General features: G+C 43.2%; 1 protein-coding gene across 3 annotated transcripts in view; it reads right to left on the bottom strand.

Moving 5' to 3' along the window:
* The window catches only part of LOC122930336 (cyclic AMP receptor-like protein A), a 600,516-nt gene that overhangs the window by 118,565 nt on the left and 468,721 nt on the right, over nucleotides 1-13,230 (bottom strand). For all 3 annotated transcript variants that reach the window (XM_044283622.1, XM_044283621.1, XM_044283623.1), the window contains one exon: nucleotides 12,066-12,113. In XM_044283622.1, coding sequence (XP_044139557.1) covers nucleotides 12,066-12,113 — 48 coding nt within the window. The remainder of the gene's footprint in view (nucleotides 1-12,065; nucleotides 12,114-13,230) is intronic.

The following is a 13,230-nucleotide window of genomic DNA, read 5'->3' as shown; positions in this document are numbered from 1 at the left end:
CATCAATAGGTCCTAAAGAATGCCAGCTACCATAAATCCTTAAAAATGTGATCCACAATGTGTCCTAAAGACTGTCAGCCATGGACTTCTGGTTCTGGCGCTGATATGTAAGCACAGGGAGAGAGGAGCTATGCTCATACCCTGCATAAACCAGCATTTTTCCAGCTTCTCCCCAGTTAATTTCACACAGTGTTGCAGTGTTGGCCCTTCTTTTTCAGGACCTCTGCAATTCGACTGGGCATGCTCTCAAATAACTTCTGGGCCAATTCCTGACTGATAGCAACCCATTCTTTCATAATCACTTCTTGGAGTTTGTCAGAATTAGTGGGTTTTTGTTTGTCCACCCGCCTCTTGAAGATTGACCCCAAGTTCTCAATGGGATTAAGATCTGGGGAGTTTTCCAGGCCATGGACCCAAAATGTCAACGTTTTGGTCCCCGAGCCACTTAGTTACCACTTTTGCCTTATGGCACGGTGCTCCATCGTGCTGGAAAATGCATTGTTCTTCACCAAACTGTTGTTGGATTGTTGGAAGAAGTTGCTGTTGGAGGGTGTTTTGGTACCATTCTTTATTCATGGCTGTGTTTTTGGGCAAAATTGTGAGTGAGCCCACTCCTTTGGATGAGAAGCAACCCCACACATGAATGGTCTCAGGATGCTTTACTGTTGGCATGACACAGGACTGATGGTAGCGCTCAACTTTTCTTCTCCGGACAAGCCTTTTTCCTGATGCCCCAAACAATCGGAAAGAGGCTTCATCAGAGAATATAATTTTGCCCCTTTACTCAGCAGTCCATTCACCATATTTTCTGCAGAAGATCAATCTGTCCCTGATGGGGTTTTTTGGAGAGAAGTGGCTTCTTTGCTGCCCTTCTTGACACCAGGCCATCTTCCAAAAGTCTTTGCCTCACTGTGCGTGCAGATGCGCTCACACCTGCCTGCTGCCATTTCTGAGCAAGCTCTGTACTGGTGGCACTCCGATCCCGCAGCTGAATCCTCTTTAGGAGACGATCCTGGCGCTTGCTGGACTTTCTTGGACGCCCTGAAGCCTTTTTAACAGGAATTGAACCTCTTTCCTTGAAGTTCTTGATGATCCTATAAATTGTTGATTAAGGTGCAATCTTAGTAGCCACAATATCCTTGCCTGTGAAGCCATTTTTATGCAACGTAATGATGGCTGCACACGTTTCTTTGCAGGTCACCATGGTTAACAATGGAAGAACAATGATTTAAAGCATCACCCTCCTTTTAACAGGTCAAGTCTGCCATTTTAACCGAATCAGCCTGACATAATGATCTCCAGCCTTGTGCTCATCAACATTCTCACCTGAGTTAACAAGACGATTACTGAAATGATCTCAGCAGGTCCTTTAATGACAGCAATGAAATGCAGTGGAAAGTTTTTTGGGGGATTAAGTTCATTTTCATGGCAAAGAAGGACTATGCAATTCATCTGATCACTCTTCATAACATTCTGGAGTATATGCAAATTGCTATTATAAAAACTTGAACAGCAACTTTTCCAATATTTTGTAATTCTGAAACCTTTTGGCCACGACTGTAGATCGTAGTAATGCAGCAAAACCGCAGACAAATGCTGCACTACCCAAATGCACTATATAGAAAGTATATTATTGGTATATAAAATCCCTACTTCAATCAGTTTTTTGGGGGGCAACTGGTTAATCACACCAGTAGAAATTATTTCCAATAGCGTTTGGCACTCTGTGTGGCCGCAGTATCGCAGCAGAACCGCACACAACTGTTGCACAATACAATTGCACTATAATATACTTTCTATGTTATAAGTATATTACACCCCTCAGTAAGTCACACCTATCGATGGCACACCTATACCAGTCCTTAAAAGGACTTTTTTGGCCCTATTAGCTAGCTTTATGTGTCCCTAACAGTCTGTCCCTGATCCACACAGCAACCTCTCCCTACACTGGCAAAAGACTGAATGTAAAATGTCGCCCAGATCAAGTTTATTTATAGGTAGGGGGTATGTCCATGTGCTGAAACGTCTCAATTGGCTGTCCTGTACCACCTGATGGATGTGTCATGGGTCAAAGTTCTTCACTATGTAAAAGAAAATGGCAGGTGCGAATATCGCCATATGTTAAGCCATTCGGCGAACAAGCAAAGTTCACCACAAAATGACTGCCGGGCGAACCGCAAGGCCATCTCTACTCAGGACCACTGAGGGTCGTAACAAACCATCAAACCATGCCAAGTAATAGTTAAATATCTAGACTATGCAGAAAAAGAATTTAAAAATTCAAAAATATGTACCCAAAAATGATTCCAATAATAAAGCTATATTGGTGAAAAAATTAAAATGTTATAGACTTTAGTATATGGCGATGCAAAATATCATTTATTTTTAACACAAAATGGATTTTATGCTGAAAAAGTAGTAAAACTTAAAACAAAACTATAAATTTGGTATCGCCACAACCATATGAACCCACAGAATAAAATAATCATATATTTACCACAAGAGGAACCCCATAAAATGTAAAAATCAATGAAAGAATTGTCATTTTTGCCCACTTCACCTCCACAGAAAATGCTATAAAAAGTGATCAAAAAGACATATGTAAACAAAAAATAAAAACTACAGTCTGTCTCACAAAAAACAAGCCCAAATACAGCATTGGTAAAAAAAATATGGGGAATGTAAAGTAATAACTATTTTATGAAGTATCACTATCCGTCTTAAAAGCAGAGAAATTCAAATTTTGAAAATAGCTAATGTTTCAAAATTTTCTGCAAATTTTTGATTTTTTTATGCATAAAGGTAAAACGCATTAACTCAAATTCACCACTAACATGAAGTATGATGTGTCACGAGAAAACAATCTCAGAATGGCGTAGATAAGTAAAAGGGTTCTAAAGTTATTACCAGATAAACTGACACGTCAGATTTGAAAAATGGGGCTCTGGCATTTGGTCAAAACTGGCTGTCGCTTGAAGGGGTTAAATATATGATAACACAAATAAATACCATACTGAATAATAAAAAGTAAATAAACATCACTAGCCTAAATATGGGGTAAGGAAGCGGTCGATCATACTATAACACATGGCTGTCTACCAAGTTATAACACATGACTGACACCCTAGGGTGTAAAATAGATAGGGCAAATAAATACTTACATCCTACCTAGGATGAAGTGCCTGGTTGAATCCAAATGAATTGTTAGTGTAGACAACAATTATTCCCATAAGCCCCTCCTCCAGTGTGTATCATGCATGTCTCTGAAATCACTCAGGAATGTAGTCTTATCAGCACAATGGGGGATGGGTACTAAATTTACAAGGCACATCATTACACAGAAAGATAATAATAAAAGGGAACAGAATTAAAAGGACACAACCAATCAGTACTTAAAAATTACCCTTACAATACACTATCTTACGAGCATATAAGCGTAAGCAGACTCCAGTGATCATCACAGGATACAAGGTTCTCATCTTTGCTGACTACTCGGGTGAGCTCACTAAGTACAGGTGAGGGTTTAGTCATGTATGTACTGAACTGCATAGAAGAGGCTGGAGATCCTGCAACACTGTGCTTTACCTATCCAGATGGATCTACACAGGTGTTTGTAGATGCCCAAGGGGTCGAAGCAGCATTAGCAGAATACCTGGCTCATTTAGAAGGAGCTGAACCTCAAGATCCTCACTAATTGCCGGAATCCAAGTCAAGCTCCAAAATCCCAGAGACCTCCAAAGACTCCCTGCCACAAACTGTGCAAGTATGATTCAGGTGTGGATCCTGTTTATAAGGCCTCATGCACACGACAGTATTTTTTCACGGTCCGCAAAACGGGGTTCCGTTGGTCCGTGATCCGTGACCGTTTTTTCGTCCGTGGGTCTTCCTTGATTTTTGGAGGATCCACGGACATGAAAAAAAAGTCGTTTTTGTGTCCGCCTGGCCGTGCGGAGCCAAACGGATCCATCCTGACTTACAATGCAAGTCAATGGGGACTGATCCGTTTGATGTTGACACAATATGGTGCAATTGCAAACGGATCCGTCCCCATTGACTTTCAATGTAAAGTCAGGAGTCCCTTTTATACCATCGGATCTGAGTTTTCTCCAATCCGATGGTATATTTTAACTTGAACGCCTCTATGTTAGAATATACCATCGGATTTGAGTTACATCGTGAAAACTCATATCCGACAGTATATTCTAACACAGAGGCGTTCCCATGGTGATGGGGACGCTTCTAGTTAGAATATACAACAAACTGTGTACATGACTGCCCCCTGCTGCCTGGCAGCACCCGATCTCTTACAGGGGTCTGTGATCAGCACAATTAACCCCTCAGGTGCCGCACCTGAAGGGGTTAATTGTGCGTATCATATCCCCCTGTAAGAGATCAGGGGCTGCCAGGCAGCAGGGGGCAGACCCCCCTCCCTCCCCAGTTTGACTATCATTGGTGGCCAGTGTGCGGCCCCCCTTCCCTCCCTCTATTGTATTCATAACATTGGTGGCCAGTGTGCGCCCCCCCCCGGCCCCCCTCCCTCTATTGTATTTATAAAATTGGTGGCCAGTGTGCGGACCCCCTCCCTCCCTCTATTGTATTTATAACATTGGTGGCCAGTGTGCACCCCCCCTCCCGGCCCTCCCTCCCTCTATTGCATTTATAACATTGGTGGCACAGTATGCAGCCTCCCCTCTCCCCCCCAATCATTGGTGGCAGCAGGAGTTCTGATCGGAGTCCCAGTTTAATCGCTGGGGCTCCGATCGGTAACCATGGCAACCAGGACGCTACTGCAGTCCTGGTTGCCATGGTTACTTAGCAATATTAGAAGCATCATACTTACCTGCTGGCTGCTGCGCTGTCTGTGACTGTCCGGGAGCTCCTCCTACTGGTAAGTGACAGATCATTAAGCAATGTGCCGCACAGACCTGTCACTTACCAGTAGGAGGAGCTCCCGGCCAGTCACAGACAGCACAGCAGCCAGCAGGTAAGTATAATGCTTCTAATATTGCTAAGTAACCATGGCAACCAGGACGGCAGTAGCGTCCTGGTTGCCATGGTTACCGATAGAAGCCCCAGCGATTAAACTGGGACTCCGATCGGAACTCCGCTGCCACCAATGATCGGGGGGGGGGGGGGGGGAGAGGGGAGGCCGCACACTGGCCACTAATGTTATAAATACAATAGAGGGAGGGGGGGAGGGGGGCCGCACACTGGCCACCAATGTTATAAATACAATAGAGGGATGGAGGGGGGGTCGGGGGGGGCCGCACACTGGCCACCAATGTTATAAATACAATAGAGGGAGGGGGGGGCCGCACACTGGCCACCAATGTTATAAATACAATAGAGGGAGGGGGGTCGGGGGGCCGCACACTGGCCACCAATGTTATAAATACAATAGAGGGAGGGAGGGGGGGCCGGGGGGGGGCCGCACACTGGCCACCAATGAAATTGAAACTGGGGAGGGAGGGGGGTCTTTCCCCTGCTGCCTGGCAGCCCCAGATCTCTTACAGGGGGCTATGATACGCATAATTAACCCCTTCAGGTGCGGCACCTGAGGGGTTAATTGTGCTGATCACAGCCCCCTGTAAGAGATCGGATGCTGCCAGGCAGCAGGGGGCAGTCATGTACACAGTTCGTAGTATATTCTAACTAGAAGTGTCCCCATCACTATGGGAACGCCTCTGTGTTAGAATATACTGTCGGATCTGAGTTTTCACGAAGTGAAAACTTAGCTCTGAAAAAGCTTTTATGCAGACGGATCTTCGGATCCGTCTGTATGAAAGTAACCTACGGCCACGGATCACGGACACAGATGCCAATCTTGTGTGCATCTGTGTTTTTTCACGGACCCGTTGACTTGAATGGGTCCGTGAACCGTTGTCCGTAAAAAAAAAAATAGGACAGGTCCTATTTTTTGGACGGACAGGATACACGGATCACGGAGGCGGATGACAAACGGTGCATTTTCCGAGTTTTCCACGGACCCATTGAAAGTCAATGGATCCGCAGAAAATCACGGAAAACGGAACAACGGCCACGGGTGCACACAACGGTCGTGTGCATGAGGCCTAAGGCTGCTTTCAGATTGTGCCGTTAAGTCATGAGTAAGGATTACATATTTGCCTGATATCCGAAACGCATAGACTTCAGCGCTATATTTCTGCATTGTTAAGGTTAACTACGCTTTTATGGGAAGCTGAACTTTTTGTTTTATTTTGGACACAAACCGTGCAAGCAAATGAGGTCTAGGTCAGACCTTCAAGCGACCTTTTGGAATATCCATCTTCAGGGACGTTATTTTCCTAGGCCGCCTGTGAGTAGAATGTATGTTATCTTTATAAACGATAGCTGTGACTCTAGCTGTCTATGTGGTCTAGCATAGTTTACGCATTTCTTACTTTTCTTTTTCGTGAACAAAGATTTATTTTTTATTTTTTCTAGAGACACATCTATTTTCATAGTTATATAGTTATGATGGTTTGTTCCCAACTTATTTCACATAGGGGTTTGTGGGAATGCCTCACATGTCAGAAAAAAGCGAAGTCCTTTAGAAGTGAGACACTCCTGTTAAACCAATGGTGGTTTCTAATGTTTCTCATGTTTGCTTTATGTTTTACAGTATTATTTGTTTTTGTATATTTTTCTTGCTTCTTGGGGTATTTTAATTATAGTCTTCTTCACTTTAATAGCCGTTCCAGATGGATTGGGCAACCCCAGGGACCTACTAGTAGGTAATATACCTTTAGTGTTGTTCTACAATGATTAATATTGTTACATGGAATGTCAAGGCGATACAGCGAAAGGACGGATCCGACAGGGAGACCAGCCTGCCGGGTCCGTCCTGCCACGAGTGTGAAACTAGCCTTAAAAAGTTAAAAAGCGAACGTTACTCTATTACAGGAGACTCATCAGCACCTGATTTTCATCGCGATAAAATATTATGGGTGCGGGAGGTTCTAGGATCAGCTGCAGTAAATTGTAAAGCAGGAGTTCTTATCCTCCTTCACAAAAATCTGTCATACTCACCGAAGCCACAGCAGATTCCGAGCGGAGACTGGTACATGCAGTTCTCCACTTGGCTCTAGGTGACCTTGGTATATGTAACACATATGGACCAAAAGGGTAGATAAGAGAATTTGACGCCTGGGAGACATGGCCACACAGAGAGTAGGGAATACATGTTTTTCTATGATGCACATAGATATTGGTCCTGTATAGATTACATTAGTTAGTTGCTCTCTACAATCACCAACATCAGCAACAGAAATAGAGCAAATGATAATATCGGACCATTCTCCAGGTAGGCTGGGTTTGGTGGATTGTCATCCTACAGGCCAGCTCTTTACGTGGCACGTCTTTTTTTGCTAAATGATAACATCTTCTGAGAACAACTTAACAAGTGGTGTGACTTTGAAAGCAAAAATAATGCGCATAAGGACTGTTTCAAACGAGTGTGTGCAGTACAGAAATCACGCTCCATGCGTGAGAGTGATCCTCTGTTCTGAACACTGCTCGTCTTGCAGGAGAGCATGGCATTACACTGACTTATAATGCTATGTGCCCCTGCATGACCTTATTTCAACAGAATCATAGAAACAGCTTTATGTTAGTATGACACTGTATAAGGAAGGTCATGCAGTAACACATGCCGTACGCTCCTGAGAAACGAGCAGTGTCCAGAACGGTGGATCATGCTCATATACGAAGATTGATTTTCGGACAGCACACGCTCGTCTGAATGAGCCATAAGGAGGTTCCTGTATTATTTTGGGAAACAGCCAAGGCTGTATTTAGAGATCACATCATAGCCTATATAGCGCAGTTGAAAAAGGTAGCACACAATAAGTATGCTTACTGTAGTTACTCCTTACAAAAGGCCTATCTGGCTTACCAAACCCACACAAACATCCCCACACTGGCAGAGTAGAAATCAGTGAGGGCTCATTTTTTGTGGCTAGAGAAGCGTGATGCTACATTTAGGGCCAAATGGGCATCTGATATTTTCAGATTTGGTAATAATTCTGTCCACCTCCCTGCAAATCTGGCAAGGGGTTCTAGGAAGCCATACCTAATTCCCAGGTTAAAAAGCCAATCAGGTGATATTCTTATAGACACTACTGCAGTGGTGGGTATTTTCAGGAATTTCTCTTCCTTGTATGGTTTTGATGCCCAAACAGGGCAACTTTACTTAAATGAAGTTGTCTTGCCGAAGATAAGTCAGGACCAACTGGAGAGGCTTAACTTCGATATTAGACTAGAACAACTTATAGGAGTGATCAGTCATTTGAAGAGTCACAAAGCCCAGGGTCTAGATGGCTACCCGGTGGATTTTTATAAAATGCTCAAACTTCAAATTGCCCCATCTCTGCTTCGTTATTTCAACTTACTCTTAACTGGCCATAGGGTTCCAGATGTAGCGGACATAGATCTTAAATCATCTACAGTCTGAGTTGAAAGCTACACTCCCAAAATCAAGATAAATCACGATAAATCACAGCAATAAAGAGTGCAAAAAAACACCATGTATATGGAATAAAATATGACATTTATTGAGAATAATATTAAAAAAGAGTAATTCACAGTACATGCTTGTGAATAAGCGGGGACAAAACAGTAGCACACCTACTTACTAAAACCCCCAAGCTGTAACAATAGGCAGCATTGCAGCAATATCCACAACTGATATAATTTACAAAATCCCACAATGGGTAAGAGGGATGATATTATTATAAAGTTCATGTGCATTAACATGTATGTCAAAGTGACCAGTATGTAGCGAACAAAGCAAGGTAACCCAGATCTTATTAAACTACTCCAAAAACCTAACAAAGATCCTCTCAAACCAGAGTCATATCACCTCCTATGCCTTATCAATCAGGATTTAAAGCTTATTGCTAAAATACTGGGGGAAATACTGGCTGAGTTTTTACCTGATCTTATAGGTCCCCCGCAAGTTGGCTTTGTTAAGGCCAGAGCTGCTGTGTCCAATATCCGCAAGATACTTGCAGTGTTTGATATCTCTAAAGGACATTCTGTCCAAAAAAAAATATCTCATTTTTTTTGCCTTTGGTATCACCGGTAACTTTGGACAGTTTCTTACAGCCATTTATAACAACCCCATGCAGCCATCTCTTTTCAAGGGCTTCTATTTAAACCCTTCTCTCTACAAGATAGGGGTGCCCACTCTCACCTCTGCTTTTTAACTTAGAGATTGAACCTTTGGCAGGAAGCCTAGAGAGTTGTTCTATGTTTGAAGGGATAGGAGTAGGCTCTCATATGGTCAAAACAACCTTATTCGCAGATGATTTATTACTCTTCATGTCTAAGCCTGCTTTACAGCTGCTCATAATCTTAAAGACATATCAAATTATTTGGGAAACTGTCAGGTTTCAAGGTCAACCCCTCTAAATGTGAACTATTAAAGGGGTTGTCCGGGTTCAGAGCTGAACCCAGAGATACCTCCATTTTCACCCCGGCAGCCTCCCTGGGTTGAGCATCGGAGCAGTTCATGCTACGATGCTCTCATTTGCTCTGCGCTAATTTTTTTGGAGATCCGGTGCCGTACCGGGGCTCTCCATGGGGCTGTCAGGAAGCCCGGTGACAGTAAAACGGTTAGGGCAGTGCTAAAGCCCACCCATCAGAGCTGGTGACATCACCAAACACACTGCCATGAGATGCTCCGATGCTAGCCTCAGGGGGGCTGACTGGGTGAAAATAAGGGTATGTCCGGGTTCAGCTCTGAACCCGGACAACCCCTTTAAGTCTTGGTAGACCTGACGACCAGAACTCGGCTATCATTTCAGCAACAGGTATCAAAATTGCCTCTTCTCATATCAAATATCTGGGCATCAGGATTGGTAGAATGGCAGATTCATTATATAAGTTACAGTAAATATCACTCCCTTGATAACCAAAATAAAACAAGAACTTAAATGATAGGAACACTTGCCCATACATTTTCTGGGTAGGGCCCACCACATAAAAATTATGAGTTTCTCGAAGTTACTCTATCCTCTACAGAATATTCCCACAAGTAGATGTAAATAGACTGTACTCAGCCTTTACCACTTTCCTTCGGAAGGGAAAGCAACCATGTATTGCTTTGGCAAAGCTGATGTTGATCAGAAGATGGGAAAGAATAAATTTTCCGAATATATACGTACCTACAACCTTGCCTGCCTAGGTAGACATGTTCTAGACTAATTCATTCAAGCAATGTACCTGGAATCTTAATTTTGTCAGACGGAAATCTTGCGCAGACGCAGTACCGCCTGTGCTATCCAATAGCTCCTGAGGGCAATAGCGATAAAATGACATCACTGGGCTCGGCGCATGCCAAGTGACACTTTTGAGGCTGCTGCCCTCAGGAGCTATTGAATTGCACAGGCAGTAGGCGGTACTGCGCCTGCACGAGATTTGCAGCGGACGAAATGAAGATTCCAGGTGCGTAGCTTGAATGAATTAGTTGACGTAGCGGAGGGGGCGGCGCCGTTAAACTAGGCTGTGGGACGATAGTTCATAACAAGGAGGCTAGGCACTGCAGGGGGCGTTACTAGGGCTCAAAGGGTGATGAATAACGCCCCTCTGGGCACCTTCAGGGTTCATTTGCATAATACAAAAATCGCTTTTTTTAACTAAATGAAACCATAAAGAGAAGAAAGAAGACCACTACAGGAAATAAGGTATTTTATTAAACATGGCAATGGTAACAGCTTAATATGGTCAAACTAGGTGACATATTCCCTTTAAAGGATATCAGTCACAATGTGTCCTAAAGAATGCCAGCAACAACAAGTCCGAAATAGGGCATGAGAACTAGGGAAGGAAAATGGACACCTCCTGCTGAAAACCCTAACCAAAATCCTGACTGACTACCAGTATGAACAGACCCCAAAGGTAGGTGAGTTCATACACAGGAATACCTAGAATGCTATCAAGCCCTATAGGACCCTGGTACTAATGGCAGGGATGAGACTACCTGTTCCTCCAAAAGGAAGGACGAACAGGAGTCGCCTTCAGGCCTAATACAAACAATAGGGAAATGCAACACACAGGACCCAAACAAAATACAAAAGGGAAAGGAAAGACTTAACTTCAAATGACCAATGGAAGCACCAGGAACTCAGCCGAGATCCAACAATCTATCCAAAAGGTCCAAACAGAAGCTATAAACCACACAGCATTGTGCGAGAAGCAACTACAAATAGAGATGGTTAAATGACCCTAATAGCCACACCTGGGGAAAGAAGGTGTGGCAAGCACCAGAAACAACACAGACGTCATTTGATCCAAACGGAAAACATGTCAGATCAAACCACGTGTTGCCAGTCTCACTGATCTCCTGCCACCTGTCGCGGGAACGTCCGTGACACCCACACACAATAAGTCCTAAAGGATGTTAGACAAAATGTGTCCTACAGAATGCCTTAGTCTCTGCAGCTCCTGCTCCCCCCTCCCCTTCCCATATACTTATATGGACAGTCACTGTAACATAATCTCTCAATGAGCTGACAATATATTTTCTCTCTAGACTAGTTTTAGCATTAAACTAGTAGTAAATGATCAGTTCAGCAGGCAGGAGGAGGAGAAAAAATTGCTGATAAGGGGAGAAAGAGTAATTTATCTCTAATAAGACACATTACAAAGTTTCATATTTTTGCTTGTATTCCTGATTTATTTAAAGTTTGTTTAAACACTGGTGACCATTTAACTTACCTGGGTAAAAGCAGTGTCCTGTTCACTATGCAGCTGCAGTTCACAGTGTACAAAAGTCAACATATGAATCCTAAATAAATGTTTGGAAATGGTTTTATTGACATAAATGAAATGTCTCTGATAACAAGAAGCCTTTAGCACGAAAAGCCCAAAAGTATTTCACACTGAATCTGGCTCAGATAGAAAATCGTGTTCCCTGCAAGCAGACAATGCAAGCTGTCAAACCCGGCAATGTTCAGTGCGAGCAGTGTTGTAATAATAATCCAGACACAGCTGTCAGGCTGTCCTATGTGGAACGCATTCAAAAAACAAACTGTCATCAAAAAATGTATATAGAAAAAAAGTACCTTGCTTCGTTCTCTTCTAGGATCATATGTTCCAGACCATGTGATGACCTGGAAAACATAGGGCAACATGTTTAGGAAATCTAAAAAAAGTACGGTACATAAAGACTTTTTAAGACTGAGGTAAGACCACATATACACGAGTATAACAAGCTCCAATTTGTATTGAGCCATAATACCAGAGCTGTGGAGTCGGTAAGCTCCGACTCCTATTTTATCTGACTCCGACTCTGGCTCCTTCATAAATGCCCAATTAGTAAAAACTATTTACTGTAGTAAAATATGAACATCAGGTTTTTTCTCACCATCATATAAGTAATCAGATCATTTAGAGCAGGGATGCTCAACCTGCGGCCCTCCTGCTGCTGTAAAACTACAACTCCCACCATGCCCTGCTGTAGGCTGATAGCTGTAGGCTCCGACTCCTCTATTTTATCAGACTCCGACTCTGGCTCCTTCATAAATGCCCAATTAGTAAAAACTATTTACTGTAGTAAAATATGAACATCAGGTTTTTTCTCACCATCATATAAGTAATCAGATCATTTAGAGCAGGGATGCTCAACCTGCGGCCCTCCTGCTGCTGTAAAACTACAACTCCCACCATGCCCTGCTGTAGGCTGATAGCTGTAGGCTCCGACTCCTCTATTTTATCAGACTCCGACTCTGGCTCCTTCATAAATGCCCAATTAGTAAAAACTATTTACTGTAGTAAAATATGAACATCAGGTTTTTTCTCACCATCATATAAGTAATCAGATCATTTAGAGCAGGGATGCTCAACCTGCGGCCCTCCTGCTGCTGTAAAACTACAACTCCCACCATGCCCTGCTGTAGGCTGATAGCTGTAGGCTGTCCGGGCATGCTGGGAATTGTAGTTTTGCAATAGCTGGAGAGCCACAGGTTGAGCACCCCTGATTTAGAGCATAAACCATATTTATTAGAATACAATTTCTGAACAAATAACTTTTCTAAACTCTTGTAAGTAAATATGCAATAAACTTTGCCTCTGTCAGATCCTCCTCCGTGGATCAAATCTGATCTAATTATTTTAAGGGCAGAGAACAACCTCTCCACACTAACTTGGGTTGGTGGCAAGGCAGTAATGACTTGAGCAACATCTCAATTTCAGGCTATATAGCAATCGGTTGCTGCACTGTTGGTTTTA

This window comes from Bufo gargarizans, chromosome 3 (assembly GCF_014858855.1).
Source record: "Bufo gargarizans isolate SCDJY-AF-19 chromosome 3, ASM1485885v1, whole genome shotgun sequence".
NCBI classification, from domain to species: Eukaryota; Metazoa; Chordata; class Amphibia; order Anura; family Bufonidae; genus Bufo; species Bufo gargarizans.
The sequence above is the reverse complement of the archived record's forward strand: the minus strand, read 5'-3'. Positions and strand labels throughout refer to the sequence as shown.